Raw genomic sequence first — 24,640 nt, forward strand, 5'->3', positions numbered from 1 at the left:
TAAAAAGCAAGTATGGGCTTTGCTGAGATGAACTACGGGTAATGGCTAGCTACACAGTGACCGCCCCCTGTCCGTCAATATCTGGCCAATCGCTGGCCAGTAATTGGTGGTCCTGCCAATAAGCTTTCTCTATTTGATGGGCGTGTCTGCTAGAATCCTTGAGTTGTGATGCAGTGCACCCTGCCCTTGATTTGCATAATTTGCAACGAAGTAAGAAAAAGAGAAAAGCGTTGTTGGCTTAGGGTTACTTACGGAGTTTCCACACTTTTTCTGCAGTGTGTTATCGAGAGAGGGGGGTCTGAAAAAGAGGTGGGGGGGATTAATTCAATGTTTAATTTGATGTCAATTCAAAGAAATGTCAAGAGAGCTCTATATTGCTATATCAGCTGTCAAATCATGTGTATGTGTGTCTGTCTGTAAATCCTTGTGTGTCTCTATGTGTCTCACCTCTCCTCCTCTTGAGCTTTCGTCGGCGCTGCTTGTTGACGAAGCAGGCTGCCAGTGTGCTAAAGAGGACAGCAGCTGCCAGGAAACAGATGGTAGCCACGATGCCAGCCACCACCGGCCGCGCCAGCCCCCCCTCATCCACCATTTCCGGGGGTGGGAAGAAGTCTGGGGGAGAATAGGGGGGTGTGTGAAAGAGAGAAAGAGAGAGAGAGAGGGGCGGGAGGGGAGAAAGAGTGTTTTGGGGGGGTGTAGGATAGGTGAAGGGGGAGAGAGGGAGAGAGAGTGAGAGTTTGAGAGCGAGACATGACATGACTTGTCTGCCTGGAGGCTATAGGCTTGGACAGGTTTTTGACCCAAAACAATACTGTGACCGATATCCACCCACAATAATAAGTATATTCGCTTTATATTGGTATAGTAAACTAAGCATATTGGTATATTAGAAACCAAATCTTTCCAGTCTAGCCATTAAACATGCAATCTTGTGAGCAAGAAAAGTGTATTACATTGTTTAAATGACTTGAGTAACTCTACATAGCCTTTGTACTAGGCTTGGACTTTAAGGAGAATGTAACTGATTACTACGTATGGGAGGGCCTGACATCTGACATCTGCAGGCCTCTATCAGTCACCACACCAACTGTGTGTGTGTTCATGTCCGTGTGTGTGTGTGTCTGTGTGTATGTGTCTAGCTGGCTCCTGCCAATCACCACACCAACTGGCCGTCCAATTCACCTGATTCAGCGACTCATCATTTATTGTCCTGAATCGATAGACACTTAGTGGAAATGGATTAGGAAACTCCTTTCCTCATCTACTATCCTTTCATGACCACAGACTGTCTAGATGACTGGATAGTGAATTAGTTCTCGCCCTCCTCATTTTATCTTGGGGAGAATTTGAAATATCAACATTCAGCAAGACTGTGATCAAATACTGTTAAAAAAAATGTAGTACAAGTATTTTATCAGGAGGGGGCAGCAAAGTACTTCCAAGTTTAGGAAGTAAACTCTTGTGAATTATGGTGTAAATTACAAGATTATGTTATAATGCTGTAATTGCATCAAATGGTTGTTTTATGCAACAGAATAAGGGGTTATTAGAATGCTCATTTGTATGTGTTCTACTGAGGATGGGCCTCTGGAAGATTTACGATGTCTTTGAGTGATACCGCATTCCAGAGCATGAGTTAATGTTTCTGTTCTATAAGGTACCAGGGAGAGATGACTCCAGGATGGAGTTGGGAGGACAGACACTGGTCTCTACACAATGAGTTCTCATGTTTTTAGAGCAGATACTGTCTGCTGTGAATTATAAGTATATTTCATACAAATCTTAACCTTGAGACCCATTCCATACAGTACATCTGTTGCGTGTCATGTAGACTGAAGGAGGATGGACTTTGCTATAAAATGCTGTGGCTCAAACCAGCTCATTGAGTTCTCAGTGATCACCTCCAGGGGTGATTACCGACCAGCTCCATTACTGCACTAATTAAATAGTAAAGTTTGATTGTTTTGAAGAAATCTTAAAAGTCTCTCCTTTTGATTACAACTATTCCACCACAGAATTGTTTGCAGCTCTGGCGATGCTTTCACAGTTGCTCACAGTCACAATTTCTGTGACAATATATTCCCTGTGACCTCCACACCAGAACAACATCACAGGGTAGAGAGTATTTCAACCTGACAGCACTGAAGATGGACATCTTATGTGAAATGTCCATAGGAGGAATATGAACAGGGGTTTTGTGATGTCATACTTTTCAGGCTGTTCCAGGAAGTATTCGTGCCTGGTCCCAGATGTGTTAGTGCTGTCTTGCTAACTCCTATGGTCATTGTCACGTTTGACACTTAAGAATTGGCAATCCCTCTGGATCTCTTACAATATACACCACCAGTCAAAAGTTTTAGAACACCAACTCATTCAAGGGTTTTTCTTTATTTTTACTATTTTCTACATTGTAGAATATTAGTGAAGACGTAAAAACGATGAAATAACACATATGGAATCATGTTGTAACCAAACAAGTGTTAAACAAATCAAAATATATTTTATATTTGAGATTCTTCAAATAGCCACCCTTTGCCTTGATGACAGCTTTGCACACTCTTGGCATTCTCTCAATGAGCTTCACCTGGAATGCTTTCAGGTGAAGCTGGTTTGAGAGAATGCCAAGAGTGTGCAAAGCTGTCATCAAGGCAAAGGGTGGCTATTTGAAGAATCTCAAATATAAAATATATTTTGATTTGTTTAACACATTCTTGTTTACAACATGATTCCATATGTGTTATTTCATAGTTTTGATGTCTTCATTATTATTCTACAATGTAGAAAAAAGTAAAAATAAAGAAAAACACTTGAATGAGTAGGTGTTCAAAAACCTTTTACCGGTAGTGTATATTTTGTATGATCATTTTATACAGTTTTGTGGGATTTAAATGGGTCATTAAATTACCACTCCACCAAATTACATTACAGTGTTTTTTAACAGGATGAATCCCTACAATTATTTCCCCATTTGCTTTGTTTTGTCATGTTTTCAGTTAATATCTGCCATATCTCAATTTTAGTCTACCACTTGCCCCATGCCTCTGTCTCTCAAATCCTAGACATGTTTTGTGTTGTTCACTCACCTGTACTGGACACTCCTACTGTGTTACTGGGCTCGCTGACCAGTTCCTCCATGACTGCTATGACCCGGAACTCATACCACGCCTCCTAAGTCACACACACCAGGGAGATGAGAGTAAGACAGGGGCAGAGGAAACACTGTATTTGTGTGTGTGTTAGTGAAACATCTGTTTAATGTTGAACTCTGTCATTCATGTTGTAGTCTGTCCCATTCTTCTTAGAGTCAATAAAAACTATTGTTTACAAAAAATAAACCAGTTTGTTCGTTTTAGGAGGAAATCCACAAGGAAATCTACCTGTCAAAGTGGGCATGAAAATGTTTCGCATCACTAACAGTATGTTAGCGAAGAAGTAAAAAGGCAGAGCAACAAATAGACAGTCCCTCGTGGTCCAATTACCTCAATAGCTTGAGTAAAAAGCGAGCTGCAGGAATGTGCTACAGTATAGGTGTAATGAGTGATAGAGACGTGTGAGTGGGTGTTGGGAGTCATGCTAGAATAAAGTACCTGCATTGAATGTATCCGCGTCCCAAATGGCACCCTATTCCATTTATAGTGCTGATATGGTATTTAGTATCCTACTTGCGCCGTGGTCAAAAGTAGTGCACTATAAAATAAATAGGGTGCCATTTGGGATGCACCCTGTGACTGATGGCTGAATGAGACAAGAAAATAATAAACATTTCACGCCAGGAGCGCAATCCGACATACAACAAAGGAATATAGATTTTTTTCAACATAGGTGGAAAAATACATTTCTTTTTTTTGAATATTTTATTTTTGCATTTTCCAATTAACAACATTCAAGACAAACGTGAAAAGATATTAGACAACAATAGGACAAAGTGACAGTAACAGATGAGCGTAACAAAAAGTAAAAATCAAACAAATTATAAATATATATACAAACAAACATACAATAAAAAAAGATTATAATGAGACATTGGATCATATGGTCACCTGCCGTAGGTTACATATTATACATTACGTGTGAAACATTATATAAGGATAATATAGAGATTCATTCAATGTGATGTGGGGGGAGATTCTCCATATAGTCAATAAAAGGTTGCCAAATTCTGTAAAATGTATTTAACTTATTCCTCAAGCGGTAAGTGATTTTCTCCAGTGGGATACAACTATTAACTTCTGATAGCCACATTGCAACTGGCAGGGGGGAATCCAATTTCCATTTCAAGGCAATACATTTCTTGGCAATCGCTAGCAATATTTCTGTTAGCTTTATAGTATGGCTTTGCCTAAGATTGGTGTTAGTAAAGTTGCCCAGTAGACAGACCTCCGGGTCTAAAGGGAATGCAACCCCATGAATTGAGGATATGGTATCGCATACCCCCTGCCAGAAACCGTGTAGTTTTGAACACTGCCAAGTGGAATGGAGGAATGTTCCTTCATCTGAGCCACATCTAAAACATAGGGAGGAGATATCAGTGTTGAACTTGTGCAGTCTAGATGGCGTGATATAGAGCTGATGGAGGAAATTAAACTGGATCAGTCTGTATCTGGAGTTCAGTGTGGATGTGACACCATTCCTGCATAGGTCACTCCATAGACCCTCATCAAGATCAATACCCAGATCTTTTTCCCATCTAAGTCGGGGTTTATCTAGCCCGGTCAGTGTTAGTCCTGACATAAGAGCATCGTAAACACGGGAAATGGTCTTGAACAGTGGTTGGTCTGCGTGGCAGAGTTGTTCAATAGGTGACATCTTAGGTAGGTTCCATTGTCCCTTGAGAGACACCCTAATAAAGTTTCGTAGTTGTAGGTAGCTAAAGAAGTCCCTGTTAGGCAAGTGGTATTTCTGTTTCAGCTGATCAAAAGACATAAGAACTCCCTCCTCGTAACAATGTTCCAGAAGAGTGATCCCCTTATCAGACCATGGTCTAAAGTTACTATTCTGGAAAAACATAGGAATCAATCTATTGTTCCATAAAGGGGTTTTAGGGGAAAGGAATCCCCCTCGTCCGAACAGCTCTTGCAGTTTGCACCATGTCAGGACAGAATGTATGATTAAAGGGTTGTCTGTGATGGTTTTAATAGATTTTCTGTCCCATTTGTAAAACAATTCTGCCCCAGTGTCATCGTTTACCTCAAGCTTTTCAATGTTCAACCATGAGGGAGAGGGACCCTTATCAAACCTCTGAGCCAGAAACCTCGACTGTGCTGCCCAGTAGTACATTCTAAAATTGGGGAGGTTTAAGCCTCCTTGACTGTAATCCAGGGTCAGTTTATCCAGGCCAACCCTAGGGGTTTTGCCGTGCCAGATAAACCGTCTGGTCATCTTGTCGAGAGAGGAAAAGAATGCTGCGGGGACAGGGATAGGGAGAGATTGAAACAGATATAGAAATCTGGGCAGGACATTCATTTTAATTACATTGATTCTACCCAGTAGAGTGAGAGGTAAGTCCATCCATTTACAAAGGTCACCCTCCACCTTTTGTAACAAACTGGCCAGATTGAGTTTATAGAGGTTGTTCAGGTTACCATCCACCATTATGCCCAAATATGTGAAGCCCATAGGCGACCATCTAAAAGGAAACTTGTGCTTGATGGTATGATGGTCAAAGACAGACAACGGTAAGATTTCGCTTTTATCTAAATTGACCTTATATCCAGAGAAAGAACTATAACACTGTAGCAGGATCTGCAAGTGAGAGAGGGAGTGTTCTGGGTTTGTTAGAAATAAGATAAGGTCGTCCGCAAAGAGTGATAATTTATGGGTATGGGGGCCCACCTCAAAGCCATGTATGTCAGGGCACGTTCTAATAGCCTCAGCCAACGGTTCGATGGCGAGGGCAAAGAGGTGGGGGCTAATTGGGCAACCTTGTCTGTTCCCCCTATAGAGAGGGAAAGAGGAGGAAGTAATCCCGTTGGTAGCAATCCTAGCTTTAGGAGATTTGTAGAGTGATTTTATCAAATTTACAAACACGGTGCCTAAACCAAACTTTTCCAAGACGCGAAAGAGGTATGGCCATTCAACCCTATCAAAGGCCTTTTCAGCATCGAGGGAGACTGCGACACTAGGTATTTTGTTTTTGTTAGCAAGGTGAATTATATCAAAGAACCTTCTGAGATTATTGGAGGACAATCTATTAATTATGAAGCCAGTCTGATCTGGGTTGACCAACAGGGGAAGACATGACTCCAGTCTCTTAGATAGCATCTTGGTGACCAGCTTACAATCTGTGTTAAGGAGAGAGATTGGTCTATATGAGGCGCACTTTAGTGGATTTTTCCCTTTCTTGTGGATTACAGTAATCACTGCTTGAGAGAAAGACTCTGGAAAGTAGTTGTCTTCCCTGGCTTTTTTAAGTACCTCCATAAGGTAGGGGACCAACAGCTCCCTAAATTCTTTATAGAACTCTGGAGGGAAGCCATCCTCCCCAGGAGATTTATTAGAAGGTAAGGATTTAATGGCCTCCAACAATTCAGGAACTGAGAAGTGTTCACTCAGGCGCTCGCTGTCTTCCCCTGACAGGCATGGGAGGTTGAGAGAGGAGAGAAAGGAGTCGATCTCTGATAGATCATCGCTTGATTGGGAAGTGTAGAGGTCTTCATAGTATTTCTTAAAAGTATTATTAATTTCAGTAGGGTCGAAAGATATCTCATTAGTAAGAGTTTCTATAGCATTAATTGTCCTCTTACTTTCCTCTGCTTTCAGTTGCCATGCCAATACTTTGTGAGCTTTCTCTCCAAGCTCGTAATAACGCTGTTTTGATTTAGTGATGGCCCTCTCAGCTTGATATGTGTTCAGAATATTATATTTCAGTTTTTTATTTACCAAAAGCCTGTATAGATCTTTAGTCGGGCCTCTTTGGTAGGTTTTCTCTAGCTCTGAGATTTCAGATTCAAGGGCACTCAGTTCCGCACCGTGTTTTCTCTTCAGCCCTTTAGTATAGGAAATGATCTGTCCCCTCAGATAGGCCTTCAATGTGTCCCAAAGAATGAAACTGTCAGGAGCGGAGGGTTTGTTTGTCAAAGTGAAAATATTGATCTGCTCTTTGATGAATGCACAAAATTCAGGTTGCTTTAGGAGTGTAGAATTTAGTCTCCATCTATATGCTCCATTTACCTTGGTAGGAATGGAGATTGATAATACCAGGGGAGAATGGTCACTAAGCAATCTGGGGAGATACTCAACATCTAACACTCTATGAAACAGTTGTGTCGATATTAAAAAGTTATCTATGCGTGTGTGTGTCTTATGTGGGTGTGAATAAAAAGAGTAGTCCCTATCCTGTGGGTGCAACTGTCTCCAGATGTCTAGTAAATTGAGATCTTTCATGAATGACATGGTGAGTTTGCCGGCTTTGGTAAGAAGTGAGGGTTTATCAGAGGACCTATCAAGAACTGTATCTAAACAAAAATTAAAATCTCCTCCAACCAGTAACCATCCTGGTGGTGCTTGAGCAACCTGAAGGAAGACATTCTGAATAAACATATGGTCATCGAAGTTAGGAGCATAGATATTCAATAGGGTCCAAGACTCTGAAAACATATGCCCCTGCACCAAAACAAACCTGCCAGAGGGATCAGAGATGGTGTTGTTGACGCAGAAGGGGATGTGTCTACTTATCAAAATTGCAGTTCCTCTTGCTTTGGAGTTAAAAGAGGACGCAAAAACTTGTCCTACCCATTCCCTCTTCAATTTCTTGTGTTCACTGGCTGTGAGATGTGTTTCTTGTAAAAACACAATGTCAGCCTTTAATTTCTTAAGGTATGTATAGACTCTCTTCCTTTTAATCGGGCTGTTAAGACCTTTTACGTTGAATGTGACATATTTTAGTGGATTAAGCATAGTTGGGTTTCAAATATGTAACTGAATGGAATTCTATCATATGTAGATAGTTAGGAAATGTTTCAACTTTGGTTTTAACACAGAAGTGACCTATGTGTCTCTTTAGGAAGGAAACAATAAACATAGAAAAAAGGGGGAAAAAATTAAGAATCCCACCCACCCCGATTGTTAGACTAAAACCACAATCCCAACAATCAAACATGAATACACTTGTAGAGATACGTTGCTGCTCGCTTTCCATCTTGCTCTTACTAGCTAAACCTTGGCGTAAACTAAAACCTGCGAGCTCTCTAAATTGAAAACAAACGTTGTGAATAGACATTTATGGCTGAATATTTACTGCCCACGGTAAGGGCTGCTTGAGTCTCTTTTCGAAAGATTAACATAAATGAGGGGGAAAGCAGTGGGCCTAAACCCACTTATTTGCTTCGCCCAGTGATATGGACTAAACCAAAATATACTCTCCTGTAAATGTAATAGAACTCACCCCGGAAAGATACGGTTAGTTGAAAATGTACAAATCAATTATAGCGACCGGAGGATATCAGCGGTTCAGTCCGGATAAGAGAAAACAAACAAACTGCATCTTATCCCCCAAAGAGACCGTCCTGGCTCAGACGTTGCTCAGTTCTTTGAGAAAAGTGTACACTTCTCCCGGTGTGTTGAAGAGATGGCTTCGGCCTTTGTACTGAACTTTCATCCGCGCAGGGTGGATGAGGTAGCCGATGATGTTCTTCTCCTTCAGTGCTTTGGCGGCAGGTCTGAACTGCTTGCGACGTCTTGCGAGATCCGCGCTCATATCCGGGAAAAGGCTGACCCTCTTGCCATCAATGGTTATGTCCCCTTTGGCTTTTGCGAGTTGCAGTACCTTCTCTCTGTCTTGGAAACGGAGGAACCTGATCAGGACGGCCCGTGGGGGCTCATCTGGCCGGGGTTTCGGCGCTGATGTTCTGTGGGCGCGTTCGATTTCCAGTGGCTTGGTGAAGTTGATTGTGCCTAGGACATCCGGGATCCATTGAGTGAAGAAACGGGCCGGGTCACGGCCCTCGCTGTCCTCTTTCAATCCCACCACACGGATATTACTACGTCTGCTCTGGTTCTCCATCTGATCTACCTTGTTTTTGAGGTAGGCATTGTCCTTTTGCAGTTGTATCAAGACCTGGTCATGTCGAGCGATGGTGTCTTCAACTGTGCTAATGCGCAACTCTGCCTCAGTCGTTCTCAAAAGGAGATCATTCATGGAGGATTTCAGGTCGTCGATGGAAGAATGGAGTTCAGCCGTTCTCTTATCGATTTTCATAGAAAGACCTTTGTTACCGTCCTGAATTTCCCGGAGGAGAGTAGCCAGCATGTCGGCAGGCTCGCAAGGGGCCGAGAGCAACAGTCTGGAACTGTCGTTTGAGTTATGAGGGCTAATGCTAATCTTGCTAGCGTTATCGTTATCTTGGGAATCAACGACGTTTTGGTCGTTCTTCTTGCCTCTCGGTCGGCGGTCCATGGCTCTTTGGGAAGTTAAGTACTTGACAATTTATCAGCCGATGTTAGAATATTGTTTCAACGTTGTTATTTAGGTAATAATAGAATAACTTTGAAGAGCTCGGTTTGTCAACGTCTGCTCAGCTCCGCGGCATCACGTCCCTCCGGAAAAATACATTTCTATACTTTAACACATCACTCTCCCCAGATGGTGTACTTATGTGAGACTAAGTATGCATTCCAAATGGCACCCTAAACCCTATACAGTGCAATTCTTTTAACAAGAGCCCTGTGAGGGAATAGGAAATTTGGTACTATTTGAGAAGTATCCTAAAATGTTTTATGACTTCTTTGAGATATCAGATTGGGCTGACAAGGAAGATAAAATAATAATTTTCATATACACTGAGCATTCAAAACATTAGGAACACCTTCCTAATATTGAGTTGCACCCCATTTTGCCCTCAGAACAGGCAAAATGTTTCAGGGCATGGACTCTACAAGGGGTCGAATGCGTTCCACAGGGATGCTGGCCCATGTTGACTCCAATGCTTCCTACAGTTGTGTCAAGTTGACTGGATGAGCATGAAAACCAAGCAGCATTGCGCATGGCATCTACTAACATACCCCGTTCAAAAGGCACTTAAATCTTTTGCCTTGCCCATTCACCTTCTGAATGGTACACATACACAATCCATGTCTCAATTGTCTCAAGGCTTAAAAATCCTTCTTTAACCTGTCTCCTCCCCTTCATCTACACTGATTGAAGTGGATTTAACAGGTGACCTCAATAAGGGATCATAGCTTCACCTGGTCAGTCTTTGTCATGGAAAGAGCAGATTTTTCTAATGTTTTGTACACTCAGTGTAACATTATATAGTTGGTCCTTTGAAGAACACATTTTTTAAAAACACAACTGACTCCTATCCCCAATCATCATACAATATATATACAAAAGTATGTGGACACCCCTTCAAATGAGTGAAGAGGTGTCCTACGTGGCTAATTCAGCCACAGCCGTTGCTGACAGGGGTATAAAATCGAACACACCGCCATGCAATCTCCACAGACAAACATTGGGAGTAGAAAGGCCTTACTGGAGCTCAATGACTTTCAACATGACACCGTCATAGGATGCCACCTTTCCGACAAGTCAGTTTGTCAAATCTCTGCCCTGCTAGAGCTGCCCCGGTCAACTGCAAGTGCTGTTATTGTGAAGTGGAAACGTCTAGGAGCAACAACAGCTCAGCTCCGAAGTGGTAGGCCACACAAGCTCACAGAACAGGCCCAGCGAGTGCTGAAGCGCGTAGCCTGTAAGAATCGACTGTCTTCGGTTGCAATACTCACTACCGAGTTCCAAACTGCCTCTGGAAGCAATGTCAGCACAAGAACTGTTCGTCGGGAGGTTCATGAAATGGGTTTCTATGGCCGAGCAGCCGCACACAATCCTAAGATCACCATGCACAATGCCAAGCGTCGGGTGGAGTGGTGTAAAGCTCACCACTATTGGAGTCTGGAGTCTGGAGCAGTGGAAACGTGTTCTCTGGAGTGATGAATCACGCTTCACAATCTGGCAGTCCGAGACAAATCTGTGTTTGGCGGATGCCAGAAGAACCCTACCTGCCCGAATGCATAGTGCCAACATAGTGCCAACCTCCCAGTGAAGGGGAATCCTAACGCTACAGCATACAATGACATTCTAGATGATTCTGTGCTTCCAACTTTGTGGCAACAGTTTGGTGAAGACCCTTTGCTGTTTCAGCATGACAATGGCAGGCACAAAGCGAGGTCCATACAGAAATGGTTTGTCGAAATTGGTGTGGAAGGACTTGACTGGCCTGCACAGAGCCCTGACCTCAACCCCATTGAACATCTTTGGGATGAATTGGAACGCCGACTGCGAGCCAGGCCTAATCGCCCAACATCAGTGCCTGACCTCACTAATGCTCTTGTGGCTGAATGGAAGCAAGTCCCTGCAGAAATTTTCCAACATCTAGTGGAAAGCGTTCCCAGAAGAGTGGAGGCTGTTATAGCATCAAAGGGGGGACCAACTCCATATTAATGGCCATGATTTTGGAATGAGATGTTCGACGAGCAGGTGTCCACATACTTTTGGTCATGTAGTGTAGTCATAACCATAGTGTTGGATGAAGGTGTGTTAATGAGCTTGGCTGGAATTAAAGCCTGTGCCCACACCAGCCATGCGGATAACTGTCCACCCGTCATTCTGTATGAAACAGTGTTTATACAGTAAGCTACCTGAATGAGATCTCTGGCTAGCAGCTCTGTCTCTCCAGCGGGGATGGCATCATCCAGGACATCCCACCTCTCCCCTAGGCGGAACTCCATGACGTAGCGCTCGATCGGAGCCGTGTGGTTGGCTGGCGGGATCCACATGAGCAAGACGCCCTGCTGCGTTCGATTGGCTATGAGGCATCGTGGTGGGGTAAGCAGCACCAGTGGTTCAGGGGTACTTATAGGAAAAACTGGACGGAGAGAAAAAAGGAGAGAGAGAGAGACAGAGGGGGAGAGTTGGAAAGAGAAAGAGAGACTGAGAGAGGTTAGAAAGCTGTATTTCAAATGCAGTAGCAGTGTAACTGCAATTGTTGGTACGAGTTCTTTAGAAAGTCGATGAGCAACTTTTAAACCACAACACATTGCTACTACAGCTGCTGCCACAACACCACTGTCTACATCACTATTAACAACAAAACCACACATCATTCAATGAATTACCATCACAACTTTTCCCTTGCTGCCATCTTGTACTTACAACACACAGTTCTGTTGTGTTCCCGCCAGGTAAGGTCACTCTTACCTCACTCTCTTAGGTCATATACTGTAGGTCAGAGGTGAATACCGTGAATACCCACCTAGTGTGTTCACAGTAACGACCTCGCTGAAGGGGCCCGTGCCCAGCTTGTTATGCGCAAGGACACTGAACTGGTAGGCCGTCTGGGGCTCCAGGCCGGGCACTACCAGCCATGTCTGGCCAGAAGGCACGGCTATAGACAGCCAATCATGTGGGCCCAGCTGCTCCCTCTTCACCCTGCAAGGTGGAGGGGGACGATAGGAGAACATTCATGGGAGAGGGGGATGAGGGAAATACACATAGGAGTGGATATGTAGAGGGCCTAGACTTTTAGTAATTTTAGTCATTTCAGTAACGGTCATTTCTATCCTGTCAGTTCTGTAAAAAGATTTTGTCCGGTCAGTTCAGTAACAGGATTTCTGGAATGACATTTCAGTGACACACCATTGCAGTTGCAGTCAGTGATGTCATTGTGTCTGTATCATTTCAGTAAGATCATTTATGTTAGAACATTTCATTTACAGAATGTCATTTCACAGTATTTCAGTCAAATAATTTCACACAGTAATACAGTTGATGGTGGTAAGCCCATGCTGCGCTCAGCCGTGCAAATTCCCATTGAAGCTAAAGATGGACCATGCGTTAGATTCAACACCACTTTTCTGACTTTCACTGCAACAGATCTCCCTGAAAAAGTAATATGGGTGAATGAGTTCTTCTACTTTCCAGTGAGTATGCATGGCATCAGTCTCTGTTCGTATTGTAACATAGTGTAGTCCTAAATAGACAGCAACGTATGAGACCACTGTGGGAGCGTGGGTTTATCTCACTATAAACATGGTTCAGAAAGATAACACTATACACCAACATGTATATCAACCTGAGGGGAGAGTCATGATCCTCGTATACGATGTCATTGTGTCATGTAATATGTAGGCATAACTCTCCCTAACAGACATGCATGTATCAGCTGCATGATGGTGTACATGATAGAGGCTGGGGGTTAGGGACTGTGATAAATCAAAATGTGCTTACTTTGTGCTGACGGTCAAAGCGCCTCTCTGTGATTTACAGCAAAAGCCACGCGCAGACGGTGTTCCCAACTTTCCCAATCCCGGGATATCATTACGCCATCCTAGGGGGCATCTAGTGACTCTCAGGTCTTGGCCATTGTGCGCATGTTAAGTGACATGTTAGCTGTTGTGTGTATATTATGATGCATTCACATTGAGGGTGTCTATATTATGATGCATTCACTATGAGGGTGTGTATATTATGATGCATTCACTATGAGGGTGTGTATATTATGATGCATTCACTATGAGGGTGTGTATATTATGATGCATTCACTATTAGGGTGTGTATATTATGATGCATTCACTATGAGGCTGTGTATATTATGATGCATTCACTCTGAGGGTGTGTATATTATGATGCATTCACTATTAGGGTGTGTATATTATGATGCATTCACTATTAGGGTGTGTATATTATGATGCATTCACTATGAGGGTGTGTATATTATGATGCATTCACTATGAGGCTGTGTATATTATGATGCATTCACTATGAGGCTGTGTATATTATGATGCATTCACTATGAGGGTGTGTATATTATGATGCATTCACTATGAGGCTGTGTATATTATGATGCATTCACTCTGAGGGTGTGTATATTATGATCCATTCACTATGAGGGTGTGTATATTATGATGCATTCACTATGAGGCTGTGTATATTATGATGCATTCACTATGAGGGTGTGTATATTATGATGCATTTACTATGAGGCTGTGTATATTATGATGCATTCACTCTGAGGGTGTGTATATTATGATGCATTCACTATGATGGTGTGTATATTATGATGCATTCACTATGAGGGTGTGTATATTATGATGCATTCACTATGAGGGTGTGTATATTATGATGCATTAACTCTGAGGGTGTGTATATTATGATGCATTCACTATGATGGTGTGTATATTATGATGCCTTCACTATGATGGTGTGTATATTATGATGCATTCACTATGATGGTGTGTATATTATGATGCATTCACTCTGAGGGTGTGTATATTATGATGCATTCACTGTGAGGGTGTGTATATTATGATGCATTCACTATGATGGTGTGTATATTATGATGCATTCACTATGAGGGTGTGTATATTATGATGCATTCACTATGAGGGTGTGTATATTATGATGCATTCACTATGATGGTGTGTATATTATGATGCATTCACTATGAGGGTGTGTATATTATGATGCATTCACTCTGATGGTGTGTATATTATGATGCATTAACTCTGAGGGTGTGTATATTATGATGCATTCACTATGAGGGTGTGTATATTATGATGCATTCACTATGAGGGTGTGTATATTATGATGCATTCACTATGATGGTGTGTATATTATGATGCATTCACTATGAGGGTGTGTATATTATGATGCATTAACTCTGAGGGTGTGTATATTATGATGCATTAACTCTGAGGGTGTGTATATTATGATGCATTCACTGTGAGGGTGTGTATATTACTTCACCGTCAGTGGGTTTATTGTGCTTCATTGGCTGTTATGGTTGTGTACATAATGCTTGTTGTCAGTGAGTATATTACCGTATGAAATGTAGCTATATAACACAATATTTTCATTGTCAGTTTGTATTTCACGGTGCACTGCCTGTCAGTGTGTCCATAATGTATTGGCTGTCAGTGAGTAAATCATATGGTGGCAGTCATTGTAATAGGATATGGTGGCTAGCCTGTCGGTGTGTTTATAATGTGGTAGCGGGGGGCTGTTTGGGGGCGGTCCCATCTTTGATTAGCACATGAGACCAGTAAAGACCGTACGTCCTTCCCAGTGAGGCTAATACATTTTTTTATTTTTGAGGGGGGATTTCAATAAGTGGGGCAGTACTATTCAGGGTACTATGAATATTTATTACATTTGAGTTTAAGACAATTCCGCTACATCCTGCATACATTTTCACAAGTCAACTTAAAAAACATTTAATTGAAAAGGACTTGAGAGTGGTGTCTGGGGAAAAAGTTAGTTTATTCACTTTATCTAAAGCCGTCTTCCAAGCACTATGGCTAGAGTGCTGATAATGATCCTCAGAAATACTCAGGAGGAGATGGAACTTCTGTCTGGAGTCTGTGTGTGTGTGCGGGCGGTAATGTGTGATAATGCTTAAGCATACCATGTTTGTTTGTTATTGTTGACTGAGGCTAACCTTTAGCTCAGCGAGTTAATCTGTCATCTAATGGTCAATCACACACGTGCCAGTACGTGTGAGTTCATGCATGCAAGTGTGTGTACGGGTGTCTGCGTGAGCACATAAGTGTGTACACGTTGAAGTTTGTGGCAATACACATGAAATATTATCAGTGTGTGTGTGCACACGAATGCGTGCATCTGTGTCTGTGTTCTACAACAGTGTGTGTACGACTATGTGTGTGTGCGTGTGTGTGTGTGTGTGCGTGTGCACGTGCGTGTGTAAACGCATCACGGTGGAGGCCTGCCAAGCATGTTTGCTAGAGGACCTTGGAATGAGAAGCATTTGTCTTAATCTCCCGACCGGCAGAAGGTAGCTTTTTGACCGTGCTGCCTGCATACTGGCACTGTCCTCCAAAATCAGCTCCCTATCTGACGCTAAAAGACACAACGCATGTGCACCCTGGTCACCCTGGTCAGAAGTAGTGTACTATATGGGGAATTGGGTGCCATTTGAGATGCAGTCCAATGTCAGCCGCCTGTTGCGTTACCATCACCCAGCAACCTGGCAGTCTCACACACCACCATGCTTTAACACTCTGGAGAGGAGATAGCTATATGGGGCTTGAGACTTGTTATAACGCCATAGTGACCTGACTTAAGGTGTTAAAGTGGGCCAACTAAAGAGATCAGACAGGATCGGTAGTGTCAATGACTGACTGCATCCAGAGCATAGAGCTATAAATGTGGCTTACCACCTGCTATAACCACCTAATGTCCTGACATGGTGTTAGAATTGGTTGTCTGGGCCTATGGGTCTACATACAGAATACATAGGGTTACGACCTGTTATAACAGCCTCTTCACCTGATACAGAGTTAGAACTGGGTTTGTGGCACATTTGTGGCCAACATTTTCCTGATCAACGCTTCAAATGAATATGAGCTGCTGTTTCTGTGAGTCCTTCGCACCTGAAACATAATCAAACAAACAAACATACAAAAAACAATGATGCAGCTCTTTATAGAGCTTTCTATAGAGTTAAGAGCAGCGGGGGCTATAGAATAGTGATATTTGGCAGGAATATTGGAAGTGGAAGGTTGCTACTTGTTAGAGTTGCATCAGCTTTAGGGAGAGCAGGTAGGTGGAGGTCTAGGCACTAGCCGAGAGAGAGTGAAAGAGTGAGAGAGGGAGAGAGAGACAGAAAGAGAGAGGGTAAAGGGGGCCAGTTGGTTGGATAGCGTGGAGTCAGTGGAGGAGAAGCTCTGTTTACTCTTGCTTGGCAAAATAGAAACCCTTGAGTGATCAGCATTGTTTTGTGTGTGATCAGCTAATTCTTGAATATCTAGTATTGCGGTGTAAGGAACTGACAGTTGTGTTGTTGATGACAATCGGGACCAGATGATGTCATGAAGATTTGTGGCAGTGTTGTAAACAGATCCGATGGCTGCTTGCCTGCTGCTAATATAGGAACTAAAAGACAGCATTTCTAAAGAAATCAGTCATCTCACGAGTTCCCTTTCAGGCAGAAAATAAACATTCAAATAGTTTGATGAATTGATTGCAAAATAGTTCCACTAAATGTGATGCATCTCAGTACTAGCACAATGGATATGTGATATTGTAAAAACCTTGTTTAATGTGAAACACAGGCATATTAATGAACTTAAGTTACTAACCACTTCTATTAATAAAAACTACTTGACATGGTAAGTGTCCTCAGAAGTCGGCGAGGGAGGGCGCGACGGAGCCTCTGACGAAAACATGAGATGTCTAATGACGCGCCCGTTGGCGTGGCATGAGGGCATAGGGGGGGCATGGGGGGTGTGCTCGACACAGCTTTTATAGCACATGAATATATCATTACTTTTTTAGAGGATCACAGTACTTAAAGCGCGCGCTAATTGCGCAGTCTGCTTCTCGCTAATTGTTCTCCTCGTTTCTTAATATGATACTTCATATTCACTTTTAATAACATCTCCCCCATCTAGGGATCGTAACAGTCTGATAGTTCTTCTCGCTGGTTTTTATCTGTGGTCGTTAAGTAAGGGGCAAGCCCATTTGCTGTGTGTCTGTTTGGGAGTAGGAGAACGAGCTGATGACAGTGCAGAATACCCTGCGGCAGGGTCTGGTCTGGTTTGGACTGGTTTGGTCTGGTCAGGTCTGCTATGAAAAGCCAACTGAAAATTATTCATGATTATTATTTGACCATGCTTGTCACTTATGAATATTTTGAACATCTTGGCATAGTTCTGTTATAATCTCCACCCGGCACAGCCAGAAGAGGACTGGCCACCCCTCATAGCCTGGTTCCTCTCTAGGTTTCTTCCTAGGTTTTGGCCTTTCTAGGGAGTTTTTCCTAGCCACCGTGCTTCTACACCTGCATTGCTTGCTGTTTGGGGTTTTAGGCTGGGTTTCTGTACAGCACTTCGAGATATTAGCTGATGTACGAAGGGCTATATAAAATAAACTTGATTTGATTTGATTTGATTTGGTTTGGTTTGGACTGGTCTGGATTGGTCTACGCTGGTCTGGTTTGGACTGGTCAGGTCTGGTCTGCTGTGGACTGTGAGTGATGTGGTGGTGATCTATAAGGAGCTCAGTGGATGATGCTTCATGGTCAGTATTCACAAAGCATCTCAGAGTGCTGATCTAGGATCAGGTCCCCGCTGTCCATGTAAGCTTATTTATTATAATCTGAAAGGCAAAACGGATCCTAGATCCGCACTTCTACTCTGCGACGCTTTATCAATACAGGCCCAGTAGTACTAAGTGAGCTGCTTGGTGATAATGTATACTTTTGTAGTGACGATAGGAATTGAGCATGTAGATGTTATAAGCATGATTATCTGGCGAATACCATTTGAGGAATCAATGGGTGAAAAGGATTGGTGATAAAGTCAAACTATTGTTGAAACGGTTTCCCGGGCAATTTTTGCCCCGTTCTGAACATCGGTGTGTAGCTACAGCGCATTTCCATGACAGTCAACTGAAAATATTGGTAATTTGGTGTCTTAAATAGTTTGAATTAGGCGTTTTTGTGCTTGTCTCAATCCAAAGTTATTGGAGTTGACTTGGGATGACTTGAACGGCATGTTACGCTAAGCCGTCCCCTCTCTCTCGTATTATCCCCACCCCTTCCCATCCGCTCTGGGTAACAGTTGCCCTTTTTAAGGCACAGGTCTAGGAACAGCCTACCCCTCCCCAAACCCGAACATTAAAGCGTGAGACTGAACTTGACTGAACTTGATAGTGTCAAGGGGCAACTTCCCCCCCACTACCCCATCCAGCCCCCCTCTTCCCCAGCCAAGGTGAAGCAGCCTCCCCTAGGCAGAAGAGCAGCAGAAGTGGGCAGAGAGGAGCTTGGTTTCCCAAAAAACTTGGGCTGCATCCCGATTCTCCACCCTTTTCAGACCTGTGCACTTCTACTCTCCCTGTCATCTACTTCAAAGCACTGTATTGGTGTGGAAGCATTGACTGGAGTGAGAAGGGTAGAGAATCGGGACGTAGCCTTAGAGAGAAAAAAGTTTGAAGAAAGAAGAAGCAGGAAGCAAAGCATGCTGGGATGACTCACACATGGCCATACCAGACTGATAATGTCTGCTCAAAGCCGCCGTCGTAGCCAGCCTCCCATGACACGTTGGCCCAGGTGGTGGAGACCGCCGCATGGATGTCGGCCGGGGCGTGGGGGCTTGTGCCTGGGGAGGGGAGGAGTCAAGTAGAGAGTGGCGGTAGTGAGGAGGGTGGGAGAGAAAGAGAGTGAAACATGAAGCATAAACCACACACACACGTACTTAAATCACACATACACAAATCAAACACACACAAAAACACAGACACACAAAAACGCAGACACACAAAAACACACACACAAACACAAAAAGGCAGACACACACACACACACACTGAGTTGGCCTGGAAGGAAGTCAGCTCTTTCTGATATGTGTAGGCTTTATGTGATTGTGTAAAGACTATAGTCATGTGGATGGCCTCTGAGTGGTTGTGTAAAGACTACAGTCAGGTGGTAGACCTCTGAGTGGTTGTGTAAAGACTACAGTCAGGTGGATGGCCTCTGAGTGGTTGTGTAAAGACTACAGTCAGGTGGATGGCCTCTGAGTGGTTGTGTAAAGACTACAGTCAGGTGGATGGCCTCTGAGTGGTTGTGTAAAGACTACAGTCATGTGGATGGCCTCTGAGTGGTTGTGTAAAGACTACAGTCAGGTGGATGGCCTCTGAGTGGTTGTGTAAAGACTACAGTCATGTGGATGGCCTCTGTGTGGTTGTGTAAAGACTACAGTCAGGTGGATGGCCTCTGAGTGGTTGTGTAAAGACTACAGTCATGTGGATGGCCTCTATGTGGTTGTGTAAAGACTACAATCAGGTGGTAGGCCTCTGAGTGGTTGTGTAAAGACTACAGTCATGTGGATGGCCTCTGTGTGGTTGTGTAAAGACTACAGTCAGGTGGATGGCCTCTGTGTGGTTGTGTAAAGACTACAGTCAGGTGGTAGGCCTCTATGTGGTTGTGTAAAGACTACAGTCAGGTGGTAGGGCTCTGAGTGGTTGTGTAAAGACTACAGTCATGTGGATGGCCTCTGTGTGGTTGTGTAAAGACTACAGTCAGGTGGTAGGGCTCTGAGTGGTTGTGTAAAGACTACAGTCAGGTGGTAGGGCTCTGAGTGGTTGTGTAAAGACTACAGTCAGGTGGTAGGGCCTCTGAGTGGTTGTGTAAAGACTACAGTCATGTGGATGGCCTCTGTGTGGTTGTGTAAAGACTACAGTCAGGTGGTAGGCCTCTGAGTGGTTGTGTAAAGACTACAGTCAGGTGGTAGGGCTCTGAGTGGTTGTGTAAAGACTACAGTCAGGTGGTAGGGCTATGTGTGGTTGTGTAAAGACTACAGTCAGGTGGTAGGGCTCTGAGTGGTTGTGTAAAGACTACAATCAGGTGGTAGGCCTCTGAGTGGTTGTGTAAAGACTACAGTCAGGTGGTAGGCCTCTGAGTGGTTGTGTAAAGACTACAGTCAGGTGGTAGGCCTCTGAGTGGTTGTGTAAGTAGGCCTCTGGTGGTTATGTAAAGACTACAGTCAGATATATTTGAATAACATCTTAAAATGGTCACCAGTAAGGTCAGACTTGAAAAATAATTAAAACCCTCTTCCCTTTCATCCTCCAATCACACATCAGCATCTGTCATAACAGGTGTGACCTCGTATGGTCGTGTCACTTCGTATTGACGCCATATGTTAGCACCAAAACGTTTCATCAGACGAAAGGATGTAGGGGTTGGAAGGCAGACAAATTACCCAGGAAGCAGTGGAGGCTGCTGAGGGGAGAACGGCTCATAATAATGGCTGGAACGCAGCAAACAGAATGGCATCAAACACATGGAAACCATGCTATATATATATGATATATTTGATACCATTCCATTAATGCCGCTCCAGCCATTACCACAAGCTTTTCCTCCCCAATTAAGGTGCCACTAACCTCCTGTGCCAGGAAGCCTTTCTGCTGTCCAAGAAAATGGAGGAGAATGTATCTTAATTGGTTGACCTTGTAACCATAGAACGTCAGAATGTCTTATAGCAGTCCTGCTATGTTGTGTCTGCAGTAGACGATTTCAGAAATCTCTGGCCATGTTCGAACAAAAGTACAAAATATTCCCTACTAATTATACACGAAAATGTGCTGAAAGGTAAAGGAGAGGAATGATTTGGCCATAATCTAATCACCCACCAAATACATGAAAACGTATTTCATTGGCCAATTGAACATCTTCGAATTATGCTATTCTCTGTTGCTTGACCATTGAACGCAAGAATGCGAAAGAAACAGTGGCCTGATTACCCCATCTGTAACTCTAGCACCTATGCACAACAACCTCCACACAGGCAATATCAGTGGCCAGCTAACTGAAGACTGAGTGGTCTTTCTACATAGCCAGCTGCAACTAGGAACACCAAGACTGTTCCAAAAAGGCATCATTAGTAATAGGATGGCCTAGACACAACAAGTGACAGTTAATCTATCGGTTGTCTTTATTTAGCAGACAAACTAGAGTTTTCAGCAGTGGAAACAATCTCTGTGTCTACTTCCCTAATGCTGCGAGCCCAATTTGCTCATTTGTGATTTGCGGATATTGGCGCGCCACGTCGTTGACCTTGCAAATTGCTCTTTGCACATGTCCCCCAGGTGCTTTGGCTGACACGTCGAGCTTTGGAAAATTGTCAGTGGTTGACGCTTGGATGCCGCCGTCACTGCCGCTCTGCAAAGCCCTGCCTCTCTTCACTACCCTTTCAGAGCACACAAGGGTCGTAATCGTTAAGGCATGCAACGGAAACCATTTTAAAACGTTTTGCAACAGATAATGAAAATGTGTATTTCGGATTGGTTACCTTTGGACGTGATGTCCTAGTATTGGACTACTTCTACTAGACTAGTTATATTGTAGATTCAAATTTAACTGGATTGACTCAACATGGTGTTAAAAGGCCCATTGCAGCCATTTTTATCTCAATATCAAGTCATTTCTGGATAACAATGAAGTACCTTACTGTAATAGTTTCCGGCAAACCGTGCCAATATATCCTCTAAACATCACTTTTATACAACGGGTTACAAACATATTCAAATAATAATTGACATATTTTCATACTATTTCATCCTTCCACAAGATATAGTCCCGACACAAATCTAGGGTTGCTACCCAAGCTGGCTGGTCATTCGTTCTATTGGTTCGGTTGCCCGAGATGCGATCCAGTCGTTCAGTCTTTTTGTTCTGTATTTATAGACACGACCCAGTCGTTCAGTCTTTTTGTTCTGTATTTATAGACACGACCCAGCCGTTCAGTATTTTTGTTCTGTATTTATAGACACGACCCAGTCGTTCTGTCTTTTTGTTCTGTATTTATAGACACGACCCAGCCGTTCAGTCTTTTTGTTCTGTATTTATAGACACGACCCAGTCGTTCAGTCTTTTTGTTCTGTATTTATAGACACGACCCAGTCGTTCGTTCTAAATGTACCGTTGCCAGTTATTATCTCTTGCTTGCTAGCTAACCAACTACAACTAAATTACAGTCACGTCAAAAATTGCAGCCAGAATAACAGCAAAGTAGCCGCATTTGCATTTGTCTAAGCTGTTTTCTAGTGACATTTATTTGGATACATCCATAACAATGAGCTAATGAGGTGCGATTTCGCCTGGCATAGAAAATGTGCTCACTTGTCAGGACACTGTTGTTCAGAGGAGCTAGCCAACAACACAGCTAACACAATCACTTTAAACTGAAACTGTAAAGACTGCTGGCTTCCTGCACTTATTTTCGTTTGACCTTTTTTCAATTTACATTTCTTCGTATATATCCATAAAAATTATGCGTCTCGTCCCGACTTCCAACACGTTCATTACTGTGGGACAGCTGGAGATTGAATTTGAATATTGAAACAATGTTGCAAATGTCAGAGAAACAGAAAGGTTTATACAAATCTCCGCTGGTGATTTGTATAAAACTAGATGTTAGTCTAAAAGAAATGTGAGATAATGTCTAGATGTTTTTTATAGTGGCGATCAAGTTTATAAATTGGTTGGCTGGGCTGATGAGACAATGGATTGCGCAGTCAGATGGAACAGATTAAATAGGCATTTTAACGTCATAGATTTTGCCGGTGTTAACATGTGGACTAGACACCGGCTGGAATGCGGTTTTAATCAATCAGCATTCAGGATTAGACCCACCCGTTGTATAATAATTTATACTGCCTGGTGATGTCACTAGGCAAGCCAAAACTTCACCCATGTAAAACCTGCTAATTGGAAGGTCCTGTGTAAATTATATTTTCAACCAGCAACCATCAGGAAATAACACTGATAAAATGTTTTCACATTTTTACAGTTTTAGTTTCATCAGCTGTTGTACAATAACTGAATTATGACTGCACTGGGCCGTTAAGGTTCTTCACTTCTCTTTGCTTTCACCTGTCCAATCGTGTTAGAGCAGGGATAACTTTGAAGACTTCTTGACATTTTCAAACAGGGCCCACGTGAATGGTGATAAGGCTTGTAATTTATAAATGTCAAACTGAACTCTGTGTGTGTGTCTCAAACCTGTGTTAAAATACTACTGGGTTCAAAGACATTTGGATATTAAGTATTTGGATATTTTTTATTTGACAAACCAAGCAGTTGAATATTGGAATGTATTTGTAAATACACTTTAAAAATATTTTCAAATACTCAAATACACAGTATACTGTATATAAAATATTTAAATACTCCCATGCATTTGAACCATGTATGTTTGGTATTTGAAATCATGTATTTTGAAATAAGTATTTGAAAATACTTTCAAATAGTAGGCTATTTATAGGAAAGTATTTGAAAATACTTAAAAATACTTCCAATAGAAGTAGTTGATTCGGGCCACAATATTTTTTTAAATAAATATTTTAATAACAAATAATCAAATCTGCACGTATTTGAACCCAGATCTGATGTGTTTGTATGTGTGTGCCTATGCCTGTTCCTGTGTGCGGCAGAGTGGCTCCTACCAATAACTAGGAGGTGTGTGCTGGCAGTGATGCTCGTGGCGACGTTGGTGGCCACACACTCCCACTCCCCGTGGTCCTCCTTGCTTAGGGACTTGAACTGTAAGCTGCCTGAGGGGAGGACATTGTGCTTGCTTTTGCTGGGCTTCCATACCTAAAAAGAGAGAGGAGAAGGTTGAGTCTTACATCTCACAGAACAGCACATACTGTACTGGTCCTGGCAAGAAAGGACATTATCGTCCACCCACATAGCTTCCAGACAGACAGTAGATTAGTAGACAGACACATAGAAAGCCAGACTGACAGAGAACAGAAGACTGATAGAAAAAAAGGAAGACAGACAAAAAGGAAGACAGACAAACAGTGACGCACACAAACAGACAGGTAGATTAGTAGACAGACAGACAGACAGACAGACAGACAGACAGACAGACAGACAGACAGACAGACAGACAGACAGACAGACAGACAGACAGACAGACAGACAGACAGACAGACAGACAGACAGACAGACAGACAGACAGAGACAGGCAGACAGACAGTCAGGCAAAACAGAAAGGCTAACACCTTTAAAACTTCTACCGAGTCAGAAACCCAGATCCGGGAGCACCCCCCACCCCCCACCAGTAAAAAAGCTGAATAGCATAGCTAGCATAGCGTCACAAGTAAATAGTAGCATCTAAATAT

The 24,640-nt window shown here is 42.9% G+C and overlaps 1 protein-coding gene across 1 annotated transcript in view; it reads right to left on the reverse strand.

Annotated features, from left to right (window-relative positions):
* Positions 1 to 24,640, reverse strand: part of LOC139537579 (protein turtle homolog B-like) — a 222,736-nt gene that overhangs the window by 38,955 nt on the left and 159,141 nt on the right. Inside the window, exons 11-17 of the mRNA XM_071339056.1 lie at positions 23,957 to 24,107; positions 18,996 to 19,107; positions 12,246 to 12,421; positions 11,632 to 11,858; positions 3,084 to 3,168; positions 448 to 612; positions 253 to 298 (exon numbers count right to left, since the gene is read on the reverse strand). Coding sequence (XP_071195157.1) covers positions 253 to 298; positions 448 to 612; positions 3,084 to 3,168; positions 11,632 to 11,858; positions 12,246 to 12,421; positions 18,996 to 19,107; positions 23,957 to 24,107 — 962 coding nt within the window. The remainder of the gene's footprint in view (positions 1 to 252; positions 299 to 447; positions 613 to 3,083; positions 3,169 to 11,631; positions 11,859 to 12,245; positions 12,422 to 18,995; positions 19,108 to 23,956; positions 24,108 to 24,640) is intronic.

The sequence above is a fragment of the Salvelinus alpinus genome, chromosome 13 (genome assembly GCF_045679555.1).
Source record: "Salvelinus alpinus chromosome 13, SLU_Salpinus.1, whole genome shotgun sequence".
Taxonomy (NCBI): Eukaryota; Metazoa; Chordata; class Actinopteri; order Salmoniformes; family Salmonidae; genus Salvelinus; species Salvelinus alpinus.